Here is a 24,489-nt window from a genome sequence, read left to right as displayed (position 1 = left end):
AGTGAAGAAGGATTTGCTAAGAGCCATCTGAATGAAGAAATGAACATTTGGGAGGCACTAGAGGATGTGTATAGGGAATGGGCCAAATTTGCTCTTGAGGGCATGGGCTTCAAGTCCTTACATAGTATATTTATTCAATATATATCGTTGACTTGAATATGGGGAAGATATTAGAGTGGCCTGAGATTTATAAACCTGTCTAAATACATAATACATAAAACTCACTGGAGAATGAGTTTATCAATATAAACAAGGTGAGCAACAACATTTATGCAAACACTAGAAGGAAATCCTAACAAAATGTGACATTTATATAATCTGAACTAAGCTGACAATGTTGCAAGTCCACAAATATGTTTAAAATTCCCTGGGAGGTCATATGGTATGGAAGGAAAGACTTTGAGGCTATTGTCATTTTGTACCTCCCCTCGTCGTATGAGGCTAGGCTGCCGTTCTATGACACGGTACAGTGAGTGAGCCAGGGGCTGAACCTGGTGGTTTCACTGCACTTAGGGTTTACTGTAGAGGAGCGACAAGGTCATAGAATCAAAAATCTTAGAAGTAGAAGGACGCACATGCCCGTTTTACAGATGAGAAAACAAAGGCTGAGAAGATTATAGTGACCTGTGTGAGGTGACAAATCACTACCTTGAAGAATCTAAAAACAAAGCTCTCTGGACTCCCAGAGGAGCTCAGTCAGGCCTATCTGTTCTGAAGGGTTCCAGGGATGACTTGTTTAAGACTAGGGCAGAGATAGGATGGTGGTGGGTAGCCTGAGGAGGGGGGGGAGGCAACGGCTGGGGTCTACTTTAGAACTGTCTGTGAATGGCCCTGAGATCTTGAAAGGACTTTTCCTGACTTGGATCCTAAACTGTGGCTTGCTCTCAAGGTGACCTGATCTTCTAAGGGTCTTTATGTACCACAGTCCTGGATATCCTGGCCTCTGAGATCTGGGACATACCTCCTAGCCACTCCGACTTTCTTCCTTAAGGGATCAGCCAGAATTCCAGGGCCAGGAGTGAAGGGGAAGAAGGTGGTTTATGTACTATGATAAGTTTCTGTGAATGTTTTGCCAACTCTGGAGAATAATGTATTGGACTTCAGAATCTTACATTGTAAACTCATTTCTATTCTTCCCAGGGCATCAAGGGCCCCAAAGGTTTGGCAGATATGACGGTAGGTGAACATTTTAATTCTAAACCTTATTCTTTTCAGCACATGAGGCTTTCCACTTCCACAAACTAGAAATCTATAAAGATTCTTTTGTTTCTCCTCTTACACATTTTTTCAGTTCTTTAAATTTATAGACTTTCCTCTGAAATGTTATAATCACATCAGTGAAAAGAGTAGAATATTATTTTAAATCACGGAGGCAACCTGGATATTTTTGAGTACTACTACTGGTTGACAGGAAGGGAAAGACTTTGAGGCCATGACTCCTACACAATATGCCTTTTTGTAAAGTTCAGAAGTTGTTTACAAAGTAGTTGTAAGCCAACATATAGTAGAGTGCATATTCATGTCTCATGACACACCTGAAAACAATCTCAAAAGTTATGATGGTTTTTCATCTCACAAGCACAAAAATACTACTGGGCAGGGGAAGGAAGTGGGGGCCAGTGGGAACCAAGAAGTAATGGGGTCAAGGGATAGACAGAACAGAGAGGAAGAGATCAAAGGAACAAAGCAGAATTCTAAGGGATGTGTGAGGGGTCTGTGTCTTGGCAGTTGTTCCAAAGAAACGTTCCAGGAATTGCTGACTCAGAGATCCAGGAATTGAAGACATTTCTTTGCCTGTTATGCCAAGACTTCTGGATTGAAACTCCCTCAAAATCAAATTTGATTCCATTGCTTTGTGAGGCAGATAAAAAAATAAAAAATATTTTCCCTTATTAACCTGTCTCTAATAATATGAGCACTCTGTGGTATATAAAATATATTTTAAGTGTTTTAAAATATCCATTGTATCTAGAAATATAACTTCTGGATCATTTCATCTGCTGTAACAATTTTTTGCGTTTTCTGTTGTAGCTTAAAAAGCTTCAGGAAGAAACTGATAATACCCAGATGACATTTCTAAGTCATTAGAGTGAGACGGAATATGCTTCAAATTAATTACTTTTCCCTTTTCCCTCTTTCTCCATCTTTCTAACAGCCTTGTGAAATCATTGCTGTCATACAAGAAAACTGCCGTAAGTTGTTTGGGAAAGGCTCTAATGGGGGCCAGTGGTGTGAAGTGGGGATCGGTCATGGTCATGGACTGGGGACATAAATCACCTGTGCATTTGACTGAGGTTTGGGAGGTGCCATTGTCTATCATGAAAGGCTCTTTTTTTTTTTTTTTTTAAGATTTTATTTGTTCATTTGAGAGAGAGAGCACAAGCAGGCGGAGGGGCAGAGAGAGAGGGAGAAGCAGACTCCCCACTGAGCAGGGAGCCCGATGCGGGGCTCAATCCCAGGACCCTGAGATCATAACCTGGGCCGAAGGCAGATGCTTAACTGACCGAGCCACCCAGGTGCCCCATCATGAAAGGCTCTTAGAAATTAATATTAATATATTTAGCTCAGTCTCCCTTTGATTAAGTAATCTTCACCAGTGTGGTCTCAGAAAGTGGCTGACAGCCATGCTGTCTCAACGGCGAAGAGAAATTCCACCATAATATGGCACATCATGAAGGGCGATGCCAATTGCATACCTGCATGTCTGCATCTTGGTGCTTCTTATCCCAAAACAAATAAAGAAAAGCTTTTTATTTGTATCCCATCCATTTAAACAAGAGGGATCACCAGGGAGCCTTCAATAATAAATGTGTCCTTTTTTATTTGCATTTATGTTTTTAAATGGAATTACAAATCATGAGATCTTAATATTTCGTCACATCCCCAGATTGGAATTTACTTAGTGTCTTCAGTGTATTCCTGGATATTTGCATCCTGTAATATGTACATTTCTCCACTTGCTAGCAATAGAGGGGGAACAATGATTTGGCAGAGTATTTAATTTGGGTGCTTGGGTTTTCTCCACAAACACCCCGCTCTGCTTATTCAAACGCCATGTTCTGCCCATTCCCATTCAGTTGCTTTCTAGGAGATTCTGGAGTCCTTTTTCCTAGAAGTCACAAAAAAATAATACCATAGTTTTGACCACAAAGGGAGAATGTCAGAGTTGACCACGTCAAAAGTTAAAACCCCTTTATATTGAAGAGCACTGTGAAGTTGAAAGCAAGCAGGAAAATGGGGAAAAATATATACAATATAAGCAACGGACCCAAGCAAGGACCTAATTTTGTTAAATCTGTCACGTCAAAATGTATACAGTTGCTCCTACTCAATCATTTTTATCTGCAAGCACAGATATTTCATATTTGTTGAACCTAATATAAAAAACTCTTAGATTGAAAATGGGCAAAAGACATGAATGGAAGCTTCAGAGAAGAAAAAATACAAATGACCAATAAACCTGTAAAAACGTTTGACCTCACAGGAGGTCAAAGAATACAAATGAAAATGAGATACTCTTTTCATCTCTCAAATTAGAAATATTTTTAAGATGAGAAAAAATTCTCTATCTCAATTTGGGGAATGTGTTTGGGAGTGTCAGTTGGTACAACCTTTCTGAAGAGCGGTTGGGTATCATAAAGCGTATCAAGAGCCATCATTATAGAGGCTTATAGAGGACGAGAGTTGGACAGAGAGGCACAGATACACGTACAAGCGTGCGCATCCCAAAGGGATGTTGCTGGGAGTATCATGAGACCTCTGTAGTGGACTAGGCGATACTGCTCTAAATTTATTGATGACAAGAACACATGTTCATCACATACTAAGTGAAAAAAGATTCAGAACAGGACATACACGAAGGTCCAAGTTTTATAAAATAAAACAACAAATTAAATATATACATACACATACATAGACATTATGAATTAAGGATAATTGTAATTTTTTATTTTGTTATTTTCCATAAAAATGTATTACACGTGCACACACACTTATACATAATATATAGTATATGATATATATCGCATATTATATACAGTTTTAGATGCGTGTGTATATGTGTAGGTGTATGTGGGGGTGTATAGATTCAGAATAGCTCAGTGTATTAGTTAGGTGACCTCGGTGCTCAATAGCAACGACACAAAGGTATTTCTCAGATCAAAGCCAGGAAGTGGCCAGTCTGGGGTTGATATGGAGCTCCACAGTGTTCGGGGACATGGGCTCTTTATACTTTTGTGCTCTGCATTGCAGGGAGGGGGTTCTGTTTTCTGAATTACCTCAAGGTCCAAGATGTTGATCAAGCTTCAGCGAGCAGGAAGAGAAAGGGAAAGGGGAAGGATATCTTCTCGAAGTTGTTTCTACCATTTCTCTTGTTCTATTATTCAGAGCGTGGTAGGATAGCTCCCCCACTGGGAATGGAGTCTCTTTTCCAGGCAGCCATGTGCCAGAGACTGAGGATCTACTACTATAGAAAAAGGGGAAAATGGATATCGGGGAGCAAATCGAGGTCTTTGCCAAACTCAGGCAGGAGTCAGAGAAGGTCACTGCTTGAATTTCTCAGAGGAGAAGGTTTTTCATATTGAAGCACTGGCCTGGAAAGTGTACCACTGTCTACATAAACTAACGACGTCTTGTTTTTTTCTCCAAAACAATTTCCCTTCCAGCTTGTTCAACAGGTAAGTAATATATCTTCTTAGTCACTCAAACATCACCTGTTCAGAGGCATTACAGGAAATCTTAACATCTGTGTGTCCATTGTGTTAAGGTGTTTCCAAATGCCCAGCGGTCCCTAGCGAAGTGGTCTTTGCCTTGGACATGTCAAATGACGTCTCCCAGGCGGATTTCGAGAGAATGAGAAACATTCTATTATCTCTGTTGAAGAGGATGGACATAAGTGAGAGTAACTGCCCAACAGGTGCCAGAGTGGCCGTCGTTTCGTACAGTGCCAAAACAGACTACCTGATTCGCTTCTCAGACCACAAGTGGAAGCCTGCGCTTCTGCAGGCGGTCAGGACAATCCCACTGCAAGGGTCGTCTGGCAGCAGGAACCTCGGGGAGGCCATGAGGTTTGTGGCAAGACATGTATTCAAACGTGTGCGCTCTGGCCTGCTCGTGAGGAAAGTGGCTGTGTTCTTCCAGGCGGGCTGGGCTGGCGGTCCGGATGCCTTCAGCACCGCCACTCTGGAGCTCAGCGCGCTGGACATCACCTCTGCGATCGTCACCTTCACAGAGGACCACAACCTCCCGAACGCCCTGCTGGTAAGCGGGGGAGCCGCTGGGGGGTGGGGGCTTAGCACCTGCTTCTTACCCACCCCCCATCAAGGACCACATTGATGTGTGTGCACGGGGGGTGGTGCTCATTATGGACTCTGCTACCAGTGTAACTACTAGTACCAACTGGCTGCTCTTTAGGGCTTATTCTGTGCTATGTGCCTCACAAGCATTAACTTATTTAATATCCCAAGACTCTACGAGGTGGGTATTACTGTACACCTCCGTTTCAGACATAAGAAAACTGAGGCTTAAAGAGGTAAGTACACCATCAAAAGTCAAGTATCTAGTTAGTAGCAGATTGATATTATCTGCCTTCAGAGCCTATGCTTAACCACTATGCTAAATAGTATCATGAGGGTCTGTAGAATGTAACTCTCCTGTCCTTTCCTTTCCTTTCCTTTCCTTTCCTTTCCTTTCCTCTCCTTTTCTTTCTTCTCCTCTTCTTTTCTTTCTTTCTTTCTTTCTTTCTTTCTTTCTTTCTTTCTTTCTTTCTTTCTTTCTTTCTCTTTCTTTCTTTCTTTCTTCCTTTCTTTCTTCTTCCTTCCTTTCTTCCTTCCTTCCTTCCTTCCTTCCTTCCTTCCTTCCTTCCTTCCTTCCTTCCTTCCTTCCTTCCTTCCTTCTTATTCCAGGTAAAAGGATATAAATGGTATGTGAAAAGAATCTGCCAGCTTGGACCTCAACTCTGTCATTTCTGTCTGCTCTCCTTTCTGTTTCTTGGATATATTCTTGCCCCGGGATGCTTGAAACCAATTCTATTTCCTAAATGAAACAATGTAGAAATGTTACATGGTGCTAAATGGTGCTTGCCAGCTCCAGTGTAATGGATGACCTTGTTTCTGTTGACACCGGCAAGGAGAGAAACCATAAAAATGACAACTCCCTTCTCAGGGCCTGTCAGAAAAATCCTCATTTCTTCATAACTGGGCTTATCACAGCCCTCAGCCTCCCCCCTACTCTGTGCATTATCCTTAGGGGGATCCTGTTAGGAGAGTAGGAATATCCTATAATTTGTCTTCGGAATTATCTGCCTGAGGCATCTCTTTGACGTTCTGTGAGGCTTTTGTCTTTCACCTCTATGTTATTTTATTTCACAGAACAATGCCCACTTGCTGCTTCTGGAAACATGATGGTTGTTCAATTTGAAATGATTATATAAACAGATGCCCAAACTTCTCAGTCCATTTAAATGTTTTTGGAGGCTATGGGGCATATTGAAAAGATTTTTTTAAGCCATCCATTGAGTCAGTCCTAAAAAAAACCAGTTTTGCACATTGAACTATTTGCGCTTAGATCCAATTGCCTGTATGTATCTCAAAATATTTGCCCCCCTTTATTTAAAGTTAAAAAGCAGAAGATTGCAGGGAAAATGCAATTTGAGTGCCAGGTTTCAAATTTCATTTTTCTTTATGAAAAGTCTAGTACACTTTCCCTTGAAACAGTACCTAGGAAAATAGCTCACGTTTATGGACTCAGACACTGTGCTAAGATCTTTCCACTTATTGATTCATTTAATCCTTATAACAACCCAGTGAGGTAGTTATTATGGACCCATTTCTCAGATGATGAAACTGAGACACAGAGAAGTTAAATAACTTGTTCAAGGTCTGGAATTCTCATCAGCAATGAGATTTTGAGTTCAGAAGTCAAGAACAGGAAGAGAGTTTAGGAGTTCTAAATTCTTCCCATGTATTAATTCATTTTATCTTTACAACACTATGAGATAAATCTATGAATTACCCGTCTTTTTATTTCTGCATATTAAAAAAGAAGAACCCAAACAATAGAATGCTGGCTATTAAGGAGATAAGAACAAAAATCAGCTTTAAAGGATAGAAACATTAAGAGGAAGGTCAAAAAAATGAAGGGGGGTGATTTTAAGTTTTGGTGTAATTTCAGGATTCAGAAAAATTATGGGAGGACTTTTTTTTCTTTCTTTTTTTTTTTTAAGAAAATGTTGGTTTGCTGGAGAGGCTCTTTCAGAGGCCATGGGTAACCTACTGCTGAGGCCTTGTGTGTTGCTGTTTTCCATTAGACTGTTACTGCTCTAAGGCCAGGATCAGCAACCAAGGGAAGGAATTAGGCAATGAGACTTCACACTCTGTTTCACTCTGTTTTTTGTCCCATATGTTATCCGGACATGTTTTCTTGACACTGGGCCTCAACTTATTCACCTATAAAATGGGGATAAACTCACAGATTTGTTGTAAGAGTTCTAAGAGGTAGTGCCTACAGGGACATCAGACTGACACTTCCTATGTGTATACTGTGGATAGCCATAATTATTACCATTTCTTCAAGGACCTTAAGAGTGCCTCTTCGCCCAGTAACTATTTATTAAATTAAACAGCTTCTATTTAGGAAGCATCTATGAAGTTCCAACCACCATGCTTCGTGATTTTCATGTCTTGTCACCTTAACCCATCACTACTCAAAATGTGGTCCCGGGACCAGTGGCACGAGCATTGCCCAGGTCCATGAGAAATGCCAAATCTCAGACTCTATCCCCAGTCTAATTAATTAGGCTCTGCATTTTTTTAAAAAGATTTTTTAAATTTTATTTATTTATTTAGAAAGAGAATGAGCTCAAGCAGGGGGAGGGGCAGGAGGAGAAGGAGAAGGAGAATCTTAAGCAGACTCCGCGCTGAGTGTGGAGTGGAGCCTGACAGGAGCAGCATCCAGGCTCTGCATTTTTAACAAGACCCCCAGATGGTTTGCATGAGTGTTAAAGTTTGAGGAGTGTTGGTCTAATTCTCATAGCTATCCCACAATAATGATAATCTACATTTCCCAGATGAGGTAAGGGAAGGCCAGATATAAAACGACTTGTTTTAAACTGCGTAGTCCTGGAATTTGTACTCCAATCTGTCAGGTTTCCAAGTCCCACTGCCACCTGCCACCTCGATCCAATGCCAACCCCTAATGTCAGCTGGGAAGTCCAGGAGGCGGCAGCTGTTTCATGGCAGCCTTGGTGGGATGGGACCATGCCAACTGCAAGTCACTGGGGCTGGACTCAAGCTCCTGGGGTCAGTCACAGGTTGCGTGACTACTTTCTCCATCTGCCTCCAGCCCTACTTTGCCCATTTCCCCTTGTTCCACAAGTTCCACAACTGGAAGCCAGATGGTCTTTAAGTCTCCCTCCTTAAGGCCCAGTTAGCTCTCCCTCTGTCCAAGGCAAATCTTCCTCCCCAGCACTTGCTTTCTTCCCTTCTATTCTTATCCGTCCAAGCCAAGAGCCTCCCCCAGCTCAGTCCCAGGAATGAACATTGTCCCATGACCCTGGCAGCTTCATGCAGCAGCTGAAACATTGGACTGAACCCTGTGGGTCTCTCCAGCTCAGGGCTCATGGGGACTTCTTTAAAAATTGGGCGCCAGGGTTTGAGGGTTATCTGAATCCTTTGAAAAAATGTCTTTCTGTCTGTGAAATAAAAGAGGATATGAATGCAAATCCATGTACCACGTCTTCTCCCCTACATACACTCCTGTCTGTAGCACACAGCTAGTCCCAACAGACCACAGCTGGGCATTCAGGAATGAAGTCGGTTGAGAGAATTGCCAAAGGCGTTGATTCAAACTACCATAAAGCTTTGCATCTCAAGCAGATCACTTAGTCTGTGTTTAAGGTACTCTGTTTTTGAAATTTCCTTCTCTGGTGCTGATGGGAATTTGCAGTAAGACTCATAGAGCCAATTTCCTCCTCTCCTCATACTGGATTCCCTCCCACACTGTCTGTCTGCTTGAGTTTTCCCAGGAATTATCTTGTTTACCATATCATGACTAGGCCCATGCTGACAAGTCCAAATTCAAAGTAATTAGAGGTTCATTAATGACAGTTAGGTATGGATGAATCTATACTGAATCATAGTTCCTTATGCACTTCCATTGTGTTTCTGTATACTTGTTCCCACAGCTTTATTTTTGCAAGGAAAGTAAAAATTTTAAGCGTGATCACAAAATTATTTTTCCTAAGAAAAGTTTTAAAAAAGATGTAAGCTTTGTAACTATTCCAATTCAGTTGAATTTGGTAATTTTCCAATAAACAGACAACAGATGGAAGAGTTATATCCTCCGAGTTGCTCGGAGTAGAAAAGGTAACACAGTGTCCTGAACATGAGACAAATACAGAAGACTAGAACTGAGGACCAGGCTGTGTTGAAACAGGAAGAAAACTTGTGGCATCCATTCCGACCCTCAAAACTCTATTGCTGAGGAATCTGAGGCTCCAGAGCCTTGTCCAAGGTCATGCAGCCAAACTTGGCAGATCAAGGACTAGGACCTGGGATCCTGACACCAAATCTGTTAGTGCTGCATTGGACTCTTCCCATGGACCAAACTTGGGGGGATGTTTGAATTTCTTTTACGTCTTTCATACCACTTTAAAGATTCACACAATCTCTGCATTTTATAGCACACTTCACCTATGTTTCCTGGATTGAAAAATAACGTACACGAACTCAGCATTTCCCTTCACCTCTTGGAATAAAATGGGTGCTCCTCGGGTTATTCCAGTCTTCCCATAGCTCCTGGAACACTGCCGTGGGTCCTGGTTTCAGCAGCTTTTTTCTTTTCTTTTCTTTTCTTTTCTTTTCTTTTCTTTTCTTTTCTTTTCTTTTCTTTTTCTTTCTTTCTTTTTTTTTTTTTAAAGATTTTATTTATTTATTTGACACAGAGAGAGAGACAGCCAGCGAGAGAGGGAACACAAGCAGGGGGAGTGGGAGAGGAAGAAGCAGGCTCATAGCGGAGGAGCCTGATGTGGGGCTCAATCCCATAACGCCGGGATCACACCCTGAGCTGAAGGCAGGCGCCCAACCGCTGTGCCACCCAGGCGCCCCTCAGAAGCTTTTCAAACTGCCTCATGTGATTTCCAGTAAAGCTATCGATGTGCCTCCACTGTTCTCTCTAATCCCTGGTGATTTTTAGGTCCATTTGGTTTGATGACCATGTGGAATAGATCCGAATGTTGAATTTTGGCAACTCTGCCCTTCTTCTTCATGCCAGCTTCTGCCACCTGGCAGGGGGTTCCAGGATTTCAGATGTGCTGTGTAGCTGCACATTGGAGGTGGTGTTCTCTAATCTCTGGGTAGTGGAAACACTAAGGAGACTTCTATAGACAACCACCATCTACCCCTGGGCCTTTGTACATGCTGTTCCTCTGCAGTATAATTATTCACCTGCTTCTTTGCTAAGTAAGTATCCTACTCATTCTTCCCAAAGTGCCAGATATCACTATCTTTATCAGACTCCTTCTATCCCCCACACTTCAAATGAACCTCCTCTTCCTGTGTTCCTAAAACATATTATTGGACCTCTTTCTTTCTGGAAAATTGTTTGTCCTTCCTGCTAGGTTTTATGCTCTTTGAAGGTGTGACTGTCATTTTTGTATCTCTGCAGGGCTTGTTAAGACTTCTATTTAGCAGCTGTTTAATCAGTCTTGGTTGATTTGAATTGAGTCAGGAAAAAGCATAACCAGGTGAGGAACAAGAGAGGACGCATTTTGCCTTTCTTCTCAAGAGTCCTGGGAAAGTTCCCATGTTTTTTTTTTTTTAAAGATTTTATTTATTTATTTGATAGAGACAGCCAGCGAGAGAGGGAACACAAGCAGGGGGAGTGGGAGAGGAAGAAGCAGGTTCTTAGTGGAGGAGCCTGATGTGGGGCTCGAACCCAGAACGCTGGGATCACGCTCTGAGCCGAAGGCAGTTGCTTAACCACTGTGCTACCCAGGCGCCCCAGTTCCCATGTTGTTTTTGTGTTACATTTGCATAAACAAAAGTTCAACTCTTTATATTTCTTTCTCCACACGGGTTTTTCTTTCACGTACACTCACTCTGAGAGCTAAAGTTGAGGATATGCTGCAGTCCCAAACAGAAAGACTGAATACTCTGTCAGGAGGGCATGTAACAGAAGATTCTTTTCCAGAGTAACCTTTGCCTGTCTTCTCTCCCTGAGGGCTAGCGTGACAGCTTCATGTCCCTAGCACCTTGATTCCAGAGACTGGTCCAGAGCCTACCTGGTCCTGGCCTCAGGGGTGAGGGAGGAGGAGCTGCCCCACAGTGGAGCCCTGTCCTTCACGTTTTGACAGAAAGCAGACAATGCGATGGACACAACTAATCTTAGATATCTACCTCACATCCAGAGAGAAATAATCTGACAGCATTCCGAATTTCATCATGAGGTGGAAGTCCTGCAAATAATCAGCATCTGTCAGGGAAGGTTAACTGAGGAAACATTCACGTCCAAGTCTCAGTGGCTTAACATAATAAAGTATTCTTTCTGCTGTCACAAGTGAATGTGGGTCCCTGGGTGAGGGTGTGGAGGTGAGGAGTGTTTTGCTCTCAGCAGCCACTTCAGGACCTGGGCTCCTATCCATGGCCCCATCCTGCAGAAAGTCCTCCTTTTTCTGAGTCATCTACATTTGGCTGGCAGACTGTGCACGCACAGTATCACGCATACGCTAGAAATGGCCTCCACCCACCCACCCACATGGCATTGGCTAGGGACCTACCACCTACTTGTGGTCCCAGTTAACTACAAGGGACAGTGGGAAATGTCATCTAGTTGTGGCTCTAGCAAGAAGAGGGAATGAGGTTTTTTTTTTTTTTTTTTTTTTTTAAAGATTTTATTTATTTATTTGACAGAGAGACAGCCAGCGAGAGAGGGAACACAGGCAGGGGGAGTGGGAGAGGAAGAAGCAGGCTCCCAGCGGAGGAGCCTGATGTGGGGCTCGATCCCAGAACGCCTGGGATCATGCCCTGAGCCAAAGGCAGACGCTTAACGACTGAGCCACCCAGGCACCCCAGGGAATGGGTTTGTTGATTAACTAGTTGTCACATGAACTTGTTGGATTTATTGTTGCTATTATTAATAGTTTGCTTTTAAGCTTTAATGTCAGTTATTCCGTTAATTATAATTGGAAAGGTTGAAGGAAGGAGATAAATAAATTTGCCATCCTTACAAAGCCTTCCCTGACTCCTCCTCAACTCTTGCCTTCTGGCTTTGGTATCTACCAGCCCTGAACACCAGGAATATGCTAGAAAGGCCTCCCTTATGGTATCTACCTCTTTCCATTGTAATGGTGTATGACCACCTCCTCGAAGAGTCTTCCTGTTCGTGTTCAGAACTCTCACCGCACTGCATCGTGCATACTGTAGACAATCACTAAACATTTATGGAATTTATAAATGATTGAATCTCCAACTCCCTGACCTTCATTCCAACACAACACAACACTGGCTGAGTTTGACACACATTGGGAATCTGAAGACCGGCATGTCCCCACAGCAATGATAGTCTACCGTCCAGGTTAGAACTAGAGAACTAAATGGCAATAAATAACCGTAGTAGGTAATACCAGACTATCTGTATATAATTACATATATTCTGTAAAACTATCGTATGAATGTCTTTCTCACCTGAGCTAGAAAAAGCATAAAAAATGTGACTTGCAATTTAATTCCACTACTGATAAACTTGTCTATGTGTTTGGCTTAGATGGATGGAACCAACGGATTTCACCTGTTCGTCTGGGAGACCGAGAGGCAGCAGGATCTGGAGCACATGGCCCACTGCACTCTCTGCTACGGTGAGCCCAGACAGTGTTTCTGATGGGACTGGTGTCTTTAGGACAGGATGGATTGACTGGTGGTCACAGGCCAGATCTGCTCTGCAGATCATATTCACCTGAATACGTGCAGAGTCTTAGAATCTGGGAATTCCTGTGACGTTCGGGTTCCCAGTTTTTCTTAGGAATCGTCTTGAGAATCACAGACACTGTATTCCTTTGTGGCCACAGTCAGCCTGACCTGAGTTGTGCCTGACCTCTTTTGATGGGGCAAGTGTCTTTGAGTGCCCGCAGTCCCTTCCATCCCTATTGTCTTGCCCCTGGTCCTCTCTGCTTATTTACCTGTCCAGCCAGGCTCCTGTGGATGGCTGGGTTTGTGTTCCTTACTTAGGGGGCCCTTAGTGTGCCAGGCAGACCTCTGAACTGAGAGTCAAGAATCCTGGGTTCTCAGCCTGGAACTGCCATTGACCACCAGTGGGATACCGGCAAGTCATTCAGCGTCTCTGTGTCTCTGGCTCCATCCCTAAACCTGCACTCCATATTAATCTGTGCCAGAGGGAACTTCGTGCCGAAGCCCACGCATGCCCAAGTGCGAAGAGCTCCCATCCACGCACCTGGGGCCAGAGTGAGTCCTATAGGTGAAATTGCAAGGGGATTTAATTGTTCCCTCTACTTGTTCCACACTTAGACCTAACACTGCTGTGAGAGATTTGGCCCTGAGAACTTGGTCATGTCAAATACAGTGACTGCTGTTTGTAGGGTACGTGACAGTTCATGAGCTGCTTTCATGCCCATCACATCATTTGACACATGGTTTCTCTGGGTTGTGGTTCCTTTTCCTGTAGAAGCATAAGCCTAGCTGGTGTTTATTGAGCTTGAGCTCCTACCACACACTGGGCATTGTTCTGAGCACTTACATATAGTAACTCAGTTTTTATTGAAACTTCACAAACAACCTCATAAGGTACATACTGTTGTTATTATCATTATCTCCATCTGACAGATGAGAAACAAGCATGGGGAAGGCTGAATAATTTGCCCAAGGTCGCACACCCAACAAGAGAGCCAGGACTGAACCAGGCAGGTGTCTGTGAACCTGGAGATTAGAAAGCCATGGCCTAGTGGTTAAAAACATTAAACGTAGGATTAGATTGTCTGAACTCATTCTTCTGAGAAATGGGCATGATCACTTACATTGCCCATCAGCTCGCCTTGTTAACATAACGCAAGTAGCGCTCAGCAGCATCTATTCTTACTGAGAGTCTGGAAATGTGTTTGCGTGGGAAGGAAAGGGATGCGTGGTAACCCCCTCTCCTGGCGCTTCCTCCCCAGACAAGTGCAGACCAGACCCAGAGTGCGAGCAGAGCGCGCCCGGACCCCTGGCAGGGGACATGGACGTGGCATTCGTGGTGGACATCTCCCACAGCGTTAGTGCTGACGTGTACCGCACCGCCCTGAGTCTAGTGGATGCTGCGCTGGACGACCTGGAGGTGGCTGCGCAGCCGAGCGTGTCCCCCCGTGGGGCGCGCGCTGCGCTGGTGATGCATACAACTCCAGACTTCCGGCCAGGTGCGGGGCGCTCCCCTGTGCTGGAGGGCTTCCACCTGACCTCCTACGGCCAAAAGATACAGATGCGGAGGTTCCTCCGCGAGGCTTCCAGCCGTCCTCTGCGGGGAGCTCCGGCCCTGGGACACGCCCTGGAGTGGACGCTGGAGAAGGTGCTCCTGGCAGCCCCTCTGCCCCGGCCGGTGCGGGTCCTCTTCGCCATCGTTGCCAGTGAGACCAGCAGCTGGGACCAGGAGAAGCTGAGGGCCCTGTCCCTGGAGGCCAAGTGCAAGGGCATCACTCTGTTTGTGCTGGCCTTGGGCCCCGGTGTGGGTACCCACGAGCTGGCCGAGCTGGAGGGTGTGGCCAGCCTCCCCACTGCGCAGCACCTGCTGCATCTGGAGGGAATCTCAGGCCAGGAAGTAGCCTATGCCCAGGGATTCACACGGGCCTTCCTGAACCTTCTAAAAAGTAAGCACCAGGGATGCCCTGGGTGGGGTGGGGAGAGGAACTTTCTAGAGCCTGGTATTTGTGTGAGTAGGTAAGTGCCCGGTGCACCTTCACCCTTGCTGAGTGTGTCCCCTGGGGAGTCCTCAGAGAGCACCCCCACCCTCTTTCCTGAAATCCCTGAGCTATCATTGCCCTGACACTGTGCCAAGCCTAGTGCTGGTTTCTTATCTGGACCCTCTTGTTTGGTGGCTGGGAGGCCTCAGGTTTCTACTTAACCTCTTGATTTTCTCTTTTACCAAAATGATAATTACAGTCTCTTCCTTATCTGTGAAACCTGCATTCAAATGTTCGTGTGGACGGACTTTGAAAGCACCAGTGTTGTACAAATATAGGGAATGGTTATTGTTATTCTTATATCCAGGACTATGGATTACTAAATCCAGTGGCATATAACAGTGCTTCTCAAATTTTAATGTGCACATGTATCTTTCAGGGATCTTGTTAAAATGTGGATTCTGATTCCTTATCTTTGTAGGAGGTGGAGGAGAGAATTCTTTTTTTTATTATTATAATATTTTTTATTATATTATGTTAGTCACCATATAGTACATCCCTGGTTTTTGATGTAAAGTTTGATGATTCATTAGTTGCGTATAACACCCAGTGCACCATGCAATACGTGCCCTCCTTACTACCCATCACCGGCCTATCCCATTCCCCCACCCCCCTCCCCTCTGAAGCCCTCAGTTTGTTTCTCAGAGTCCATAGTTTCTCATGCTTCATTCCCCCTTCTGATTACTCCCCCTTCTTTATCCCTTTCTGGAGGAGAGAATTCTAATGGATGGCTGGTGGCTTAGTGACTCCGAGGGAGAAGCAGTCTTGGGGAATCACTTTTCTAGTCTGTTTCAATTTCATTTTACTTAATTTTTAAAGTATTGTGTTAGGTCTAATCTTATGTTTTGATATACACTTTTATGTTCTGATTTTATTTTATATTATTTATGTGATAGGATGACTTTCGTGTTTTTATTTTGTTTGGTTTTTATTTTATTTTCTTTGCTTTTATTTTGGTGTTTGTTTTATGCCTTATTTGAATTTATATTTTTTCATTTTATATCAGTGGATTTTTTTGGTCTTTATGTTTTGTTTGATTTTATTTTTATTTTTTTGTTTTTTATTTTATATTTGATTTTATTTTATGCTTTTTTTGTCTTTTAAATTTTATGTCTTAATGGATAATATTTTGTTTTTATGCTTTTATTTTTAAGTTTTACATTATTTTATGCTTGGTTTGACTTGATTTAATTTTTTATTTTATTTTTAGGTGGAATAAACCAGTACCCATCCCCCGAGCTCATTGAGAAATGTGGGGGTCCAAACCGAGGGGACACTCTGCTGCAATCATTTAGGCCTATCAGGAGGTAGGCTGAAGGCAGAGCTGAGGTTGTCCCACAGCTCTGTTCCCTGCAGGAGACTCTCTCCCTAAAGAAAGGTCACAGGTGATGCCAGGTCCTTGACCTGACCCAAACCACTGGCGCTGGGTTGCTCCTGTTTGACAACTCTGATATGTTTTTTTTTAATTATTATTTTTTAATGTTAAGAGTAATATAGGGCCAGTATAACAAATTTAAAGGGCACATCAGTATATAAAAGCAATGAAATAACAATTTCCCATTCTACTACATCCCCCCAGCCTTTAATCTCACGTCCCACAGGCAAAATAAATAATGCTAACCATATTATTCTGATGTCTGTGCAAACATCTCTGCAAACCTAAGAAACTAGCCAATTTGACACCAGAGTCATCAGGAAATGCTCGAGCCTGAAGTTTATTGAGCCCACCCGTATCAGTTGGGGACTGAACCTCCCAGTTCTTGTGGTTCAGTTTTGCAATTTGAGATGGAATTGTCTCTATGCAGGTTGCCCAAGCGCCAGTTTGGCCCATCTGGCTTTGCGGATGAGCTGGAAGCACTTGAAGTGACAGACGTTTCGCTAGAGGAGAAGAGAAAAGCCACAATGAAATCTGTAACTCAGCAAGAAGCCCTTGAAAATTATGAAAAGAATGGATATGGTGCTGGAGGAAATGGACAAGAAAGGCCTGCCAGACGAAAACAAACCGGAAAAGAAAGAAATTCAGGCACTGCCTATGGTAAAAACCAAACTATTTCTTGTTCCTTAGATTGCCTTCATTTAAAAAAAAAAAATTCCTGTGCACTGTGTTAGCAGCGAATTTTGGCTTTTTAGGCACTTTCCTTTCAAATGCACAAATTCATGTACATAACTAAAGACATTAATTTAAGAAAACATACAGAGGCTGACTTTCATCTGACTATAAAACTGGAAGTGAACAGCAGTTATTTCAGGGAGTATTATTATGGAGACAAACCCTGTGAAGGGTTTACTTCATTGCCCAGAAGCCATGATCTGTCGCAGAAGTGGCGAAAATACTCCTGACCTTGAAGGAAAGTAGAAGGTTCCTTCATCTCTGTATAAGTGGCTACATATAAAGTGACCAAGTTTAAGGAATATTCTGGATCCATCTAAAACAACCGTAGCATCAATTTTGATTATGGCAGGTGGTAATGCAAATGCCATGTTACCTCTTACATGGAATGAGCAAATTAAGCAAAACTAGTAAACACGTCAGAAAGAGATATGGGGGGGGATTTGACCCTGAAGTTTTGAAAAGGCAGGGAAAAGATAGCTGAAAGAGGTATCTAGTGAGTGGTAGGGGTCAGTCCTGCTTAGATTAAATGAGAAATGTTTGCCCAGAAGTTTTGAATGTGCCTAGGTCGTTCTCCAGGGGCTCAGTGTTCTGTGAAGTGGGGATTATGTGAATACCGACCTCATAAGATTATTTTAAGAATAAAACTGGATAATTCGTGTGTTTGCCACATAGAAGGATACGATACAAGTTAGCTGTTAAAATGCCAATGATATGTCCACCTCTTAGATTCCAAAGCAAACACATGTCCAAAGGGAAATAACAAAACCAGACAGACCCAGGAATTGACACTCCTGGCATGGACAGCTGAACATTAAGCATAGAAGATCTTGTCAGGTCTTGTATTTCCACTGTACAATATCCTTAGGTAATCTTACCAAGGCAGTGATTTTCAGTCTTGGCTGTAAATTAGAATTGCCTGAGAATCTAAAAATTCAATGCTTTGACCTCACCCCAGACCCATTCAGTTAGAATCTCTGCGTGTGGAACTTACCCAGTGAGTCCACTAAGCAACCAAGTGTGAGAACTACTACTCTAAGGCACGCTCGCCCACAAATTCAAGGTGGTGGAGGAGAGCTTACTGGTTATCTCATCCAGTTCTATTCACAGCCAAACACGGAAACCGCAAGGTCCCCCCAACTTCCCACAGTGTGTAACTTGGCTCTGGCCTGTTCCTCTTTGGTTGCATTCCAAGGGCACTCCAAACTTTGCCACCTCCTCGAGCTCCTTCCCCCATGTCTCTTTCTCTAGCAGATGCCCTTATTATTTATTTTATTTTATTTATTTTATGCTATTTTACTTTACTATTTTATTTTATTTTATGTTATTTTACTTTACTATTTTATATTATATTATTTTACTATTTTATTTTATTTTATTTTATTTTATTTTATTTTATTTTATTTTATTTTTATTTATTTTTATTATTTTTTGCTTTCAAAAGAAATAAAGGTGGCCGGTTGTAACCTCTTGCGACCTCCGAGGTGGCTGGCTGCACACCTTCACCTCCAGTCCTCCACTCAGGGAAAAGAGCCAGGCCTTGTCTTCAAGTGTGTTGTCAGCTGTCAAGAAAGACCAAAGGGCTCTTCCAGACCTGACTTGAGCTCCTTGGGACTTTAACCACTACCTTCCTCTTCAAACCCCCTCCTCTCTGGGCTTCAGAAACAGCGTTCTTATCTTGGTCTTCCACTTCTGACTGGCCCATTCTCGTGGGCTCCTCTTTCCAGGTCCATCCTCACAGGGGGATCCGGGTTTTATGGAATCTGATGTTGATACGATGCCTACATATAAGCCTCTCTTTAAGAAAAAGAAAACAAAGATATTAAAATTAAGGACAAAGTGAGTATTTCTTTCGAAGAGGCTTATGCAAGGAAGGGGTGCAGAAGCTTGGGCTTCATTAATTTCAGGGTGAACCACCATGATTTCCCCCAGGGCCTGCGGTCAGCCCCCGGGTGCTCTGCGCACACACACTGGAGCAAGCTTTCCTGCCAGGATTTCGGCTCCCCCCTTGGACTGATGACTCCAGATCCATATCTTCCACCCTCACTCTCTTGAGCTGCAGACCAATGTATTCACCTACCCTCCAGATTGCGCCGTGGCACACGCCCTCAGTCATCTCAAAGGAACTCAGTTAAATGAGCTCCACTTGTCTTTACCACGCTGGTCGTTCTCCTCTCCTCGCCTCCCCCTTCCAGCTGGTGACTAGACGTTGGTGTGACTTCCTCCTTCAGGTCCATCCCCCTTTCCCACATCTTTTTTCCAACACCTTGGCTTTCACTTCAAGGGTAACTCCGGAGCTCTGTCTGATCTCATTTCTTCCAGTGTGTCCTGTTTCCAATTCCTGTCTGAGCACCAAATTAATTTTTCTAGTTTGCCTTCCCATGGGGCCATGTCGTTTCTCTTCTTCTATAGTTCCCCGTTGTTTAGAAGACAGTGTCCCCGTGCCTGGGCAAGGCACTCAGGCCTCTGCAGTTGGACCCCTGCTGTGGTCTTCTGGGGCCTCACTGGCCTCCACTCCCTTGCAGATACCCTTTGCACTATTTGCCCCTTGCGCCCCATTATTTATTCCCTGTCGCCATGGAGGTGCTCGCCCTCACCTGCCCATCGGCATCCCCTCCACGGTGCCCGCCTGGACTATCTCTACTCACCTTTCACTACTCAAGTGTCACCTCTACTTAGAGCCCATTCTGACCCCGGGGAGTGTTAAATTTTCATGGCCTCCTTTGTGCCCCTGTATCTTCAGCCACATTCTGCCGTAACACTGGCAAACTTTCATTGTATTTACTTGTGAAGAATTAAGTGAGTGTCCTTTCTTTTCACAGAACCAGGATGATCTTGGTATATTTTCAATCCCAGTGTTTATAAAGAATACCTCAGAGATAAAGCATCAGGATTTACTCACCTATAGCTGCGCTGACCACACACTAGCCACATTGGCTATTTAAATTTAAATAATTTGAAATTAAATAAAACAAAAAATCAGTTTCTTTAGTTGCAATAGCCGTATTTCAAATGCTTAGTAGACACTGGGCATTTATTTTTTATTTTTTTAAAGACTTAAACCCCTTAAATTCAATTTAATTAACATATAGTGTATTATTAGTTTCAGAGGTAGAATTCAGTGGGTGGCATAGAGCACCCACTGCTCATTCCATCAAGTGACCTCCTTAATGCCCATCACCTAATTACCCCATCACCCTACCTACCTCCCCTCCCCTCCAGCAACCCTCAGTTTGTTTCCTATAGTTAAGAGTCTCTTATGGTTTTTCTCCCTCTCTGTTTCATCTTATTTTTCCTTCTCTTTCCCTATGTTCATCTGTTTTGTTTCTTAAATTCCACATATGAGTAAAATCATATGATATTTGTCTTTCTCTGACTGACTTATTTTGCTTAGCACAATACCCTCTAGTTCCATCCACATCATTGTGAATGGCCAGATCTCATTCTTTTTGGTGGCTGAGTAATATTCCATCATAGATTATCTATATATAATCCCATCATATATTCATATATAATAATAATATTACATATGTAGTGTATATAATATGTATATATAATTCCATTATATGTAGTCATATATATAATATATAATGTATATATAATTCCATTATATGTGTTCACATATTTTTGTATATATATTCTACATCTTCCTTATCTATTCATCTATCAATGTACATCTGGCTCTTTCCATAGTTTGGCTATTGTGGACATTGCTGCTATAAACATTGGGTGTATGTGCCCCTTTGAATGTTTGTATTCTTTGGATAAATACCTAAAAGTACAATTGCTGGATTGTAGGGTAGCTCTATTTTTAACTTTTTGAGGAACCTCCATACTGTTTTCCAGAGTGGCTACACCAGTTTGCATTCCCACCAACAGTGCAAGAGGGTTCCCCTTTCTCTGCATCCTCTCCAACATCTGTTGTTTCTGGTATTGTTAATTTTAACCATTCTGACAGGTGTGAGGTGCTATCTCATTGTGGTTTTGATTTGCATTTCCCTGGTGATGAGTGGTGTTGAGCATCTTTTCATGTGTCTGTTGGCCATCTGTATGTCTTCTTTGGAGAAATGTCTGTTCATGTCTTCTGTTCATTTTTTAACTGGATTATTTGTTTTTTTGGGTGTTGAGTTTGCTAAGTTCTTTATAGGTTTTGGACACTAACCCTTTATTAGATATGTCATTTTCAAATATCTTTTCCCATTCCATAGGTTGCCTTCTAGGTTTGCTGATTGTTTCCTTCACTGGGCAGAAGGTTTTTTATTTTGATGAAGTCCCAGTAGTTTATTTCTGCTTTGTGAATGATCTATTTAAACAAGTCCTTGGCTGTCAGTTTAAATTAGTTTGTAATGGTAGAGGGTGCCAGCTGATTGCTGAGCCCCACATCTACTCATTGAATCTACGGAATACAGCCAAAAGTTTACCTTTGGAGTATTTTCCTATTGACTCTGACAAGTTTTGGAGAAGCATTTTTTCTGGTTTCTTCTCCTGGACAATTTCCATGACCAACTCTTTAACTCACTAAGAATGTATCTCATTCCCTTGGGCCCAGCACATCTGGTCATTCCTTCAAGAAAACTGGTTTGAGCTGATTATACCAGTGGGAGGTGTCTTCCAAGGAACAGAAAATGAATTTTTGCCTCTTGCTTTCTGAAGACATTATCATCTTTATTTGGTGGTGCTTAGAAGGCCCAGGGGAAACTATCTGGAGGATAACATTATTCTATGCTTCATGGCTCTAACCTGAAACAAGCATATTTTTCTGTGACATCAAGTGTACCCAAGGAAATGTGTTCTCCTTGGAAGGCAGAAGTTCCATACATGGGGAAATTAACATCTGATATAAAATTCAGGGCATCTCAGATCTTGCTCTGTTGTAACTCGTTAATTATAAATATTGTTTTTCATTTTTCAGGAACAACATGTTTTTCTTATAATAGATAAATCTTAACTTCTTGGGCAAGTGTCAGGGTATACTACCTATTAAATAAGCTGGATTTTTTGCTAGGTCGTTAGAAGACTGGATGGGTTTGGGATTGGGCAAGGGATTGATATGGTTTGAAAAAGAGGGAAATGAGCATAATAGGCAAGGGAGGAGTTCTTGGTACTAGAAAACTTCATTCATGCATCCATTCACTCATTTACACATTATCTAGTGTATCTTCCATATTGTGGGTACCGTGCAAAATAATAGCCGTAACTGTATTGCACTTTTCATGTATGTTCTGTGCCACCTTATGGCAAACTTGTGATGTGGGTTTTTTCATTGCTATTATGGTTGAGGAAATTGAGGCTCAGAGAGGATAAGTTTGGGATAAACTCAGGCTCACACAGCCAGTTGGTGGTGAGGCTGGGATTCATTCCCAGTCTGTGTGTCCAAACCATCATTCCTTTGCTGTCATGCTCATGCAGGAAATTCAGCTCTCCCTGCATTTGTTTTGCTGCAGGTCCTTGTTCCATGGATCCCATGGCAGGGGATTGCCAGGATTACACCCTGAAATGGTACTATGACAAGGAGAAGCAGGCCTGCCGACAGTTCTGGTATGGCAGCTGCGGGGGCAACGCGAACCGGTTTGAAACCAAGGAAGAGTGTGAGGCGCGGTGTGTCCCAACACCCCTGTAGGGCAGAACCTCATTACGGCTGCTTCTGTTTCATAGCCGATGACAACGATTTTTACCTTTCCTGAGACAGTGCCGTACAGCTCATCAATTACGTAGCTCACTCTACAGTCTCATAGGTCGGATTCCTAACCCCCTGAGTTTTTTCCTCCCAGCAAGGACTTGGGCCAGATGATTTGTGGCTTGAGAAGGACTGCATTCTAGTAGCTAAAAGAGTAAATGAAACTTTGCTGCAGGTTTTTAAAGGACTTAGAACTGAATGAAAAAGAAACTTAACTTGAACTATAATGTTACTTAAAATTTTTTTTTCGGCTCTGAAGCCAAAGAAAACTCAATGTAAGCAGTGAGTGCAACTTAATTCGGAAATGAGTTGAAACTTGAATTTTTGTTTATCACTAGAGAATATGGAAGTCTTAGTCAAAGTGGGGGTCTGGAAATTTTTAATGTGATATTTAATCCTTGCCACTCAGCATAAAAATAAAGGTATTTTGGTTAAACCACCTGATGGGAAACCGTGTGTGATGCCTGCTTACTGCGTTATATTCTGTGTTACATTTGTGACACAGCCGTTGATGGAGAGGAAGCAGTGAGTTTGCCGTGGGACCGATCCTTTGTCATCAATTACAATGACTCTTGTCTTTTGAAACATGGTGACTCAACAATTCAAGCTGTTGTCTTCAATGCACATATGAAACGAAGGGTCTAGGTTCACCCTGGATGAAAATTTTTTCCATATAGATAGTGAGGAAACTGTGATTTTGTGAGACATTTCTCTGGCTTCATGGCTGTATTCCCCAGGCCTCTAACTTGGGCCCAGCCTCAGGGCAGACGTGGGCATTGCGTGGACTTCTAGAGCTGCTGGATATTGAGGGTGCCTGGTGTGGGGCCTCAGAGGGATCGTGTATTAATCCGCTTGGGCTGCTATAGCGAAATACCACAGGCTGGGTGGCTTAAACATCAGAAACTTATTTCTCACGGTTCTGGAAGTTGAGGATAGACTGAAGTCTAAGATAAAGGTGTGGCCAATTGGGTTCCTGGTGAGAGCTTCCTTCCTGGGTTGAAGACAGCTGCCCTCTTGCTCTGCCCTCAAATAGGTTTTCCTCTTTGGAAAGAGAGAAGGAGGGAGGGAGGGAGAGAAAGAGAGAGAGAGAGAAGGAGAGAAAAAGGAGGAAGGGTTTTCTAATGTCTTTTCTTACAAGGACACCAATTCCATAGGATTAGGACCCTACCCTTAGGACGTCATTTAACCTTAAGTACCTGGAGGCGGTGTCTCCAAATACAGTCACATCGGGGTTAGGGCTTCAGCATATGAATTTTGGGACGACACAAACATTCAGTGCATAACAGATCACAAGCAGCTGGTGGTTGCCCCCAGGGACCCAGAGTGGCACTTGCTCACCTGCAAGTTCCTGGTTCAATTAACAAAAGCTGTCATTTCTAGAATCCCATTTGTTCCACCTCTCAGCCCAGTGACAAAGGAGATGGGATGGGAACAGGCTTTATACAAAATAATCATAGAAACATTAAAATTTTTATTCTATTTTCATGGCAATTATTTTTATCGGATCACAAAAGGGTAACTATGTGTTCGTGGTAGCAAATTTGTAAAACACAGAAATGCACATGGAAGAAAGAAAGATCACTTAAAATCTTTACTCCCAAAGGTAATCATTTGGTATAATCCAGGAATGCCTGGAATACTATCCTTTCCCCCCTTCCTTAACATACTACATCGTACCTGCTTTGGCTAAAGCATGTTCATGATGGGAACGGAGCGGCACATGCTCCATCTTGCTTGAGAGAGCTGCCCATTGCGCAGGGGCGA

General features: G+C 42.9%; 1 protein-coding gene across 1 annotated transcript in view; it reads left to right on the top strand.

Moving 5' to 3' along the window:
• Window positions 1-23,167, top strand: part of LOC113253922 (collagen alpha-4(VI) chain-like) — a 113,573-nt gene extending 90,406 nt beyond the window's left edge. The window contains exons 30-38 of the mRNA XM_057316023.1: window positions 1,141-1,176; window positions 2,156-2,192; window positions 4,665-4,676; window positions 4,766-5,259; window positions 12,760-12,850; window positions 14,162-14,845; window positions 16,149-16,245; window positions 16,744-16,973; window positions 22,493-23,167. Of these exons, the coding sequence (XP_057172006.1) occupies window positions 1,141-1,176; window positions 2,156-2,192; window positions 4,665-4,676; window positions 4,766-5,259; window positions 12,760-12,850; window positions 14,162-14,845; window positions 16,149-16,245; window positions 16,744-16,973; window positions 22,493-22,668 (1,857 nt within the window). The 3' untranslated portion in view covers window positions 22,669-23,167. The remainder of the gene's footprint in view (window positions 1-1,140; window positions 1,177-2,155; window positions 2,193-4,664; window positions 4,677-4,765; window positions 5,260-12,759; window positions 12,851-14,161; window positions 14,846-16,148; window positions 16,246-16,743; window positions 16,974-22,492) is intronic.
• Window positions 23,168-24,489: the final 1,322 nt, after the last annotated feature.

The sequence above is a fragment of the Ursus arctos genome, unplaced genomic scaffold (genome assembly GCF_023065955.2).
Source record: "Ursus arctos isolate Adak ecotype North America unplaced genomic scaffold, UrsArc2.0 scaffold_20, whole genome shotgun sequence".
NCBI classification, from domain to species: Eukaryota; Metazoa; Chordata; class Mammalia; order Carnivora; family Ursidae; genus Ursus; species Ursus arctos.
The sequence above is the reverse complement of the archived record's forward strand: the minus strand, read 5'-3'. Positions and strand labels throughout refer to the sequence as shown.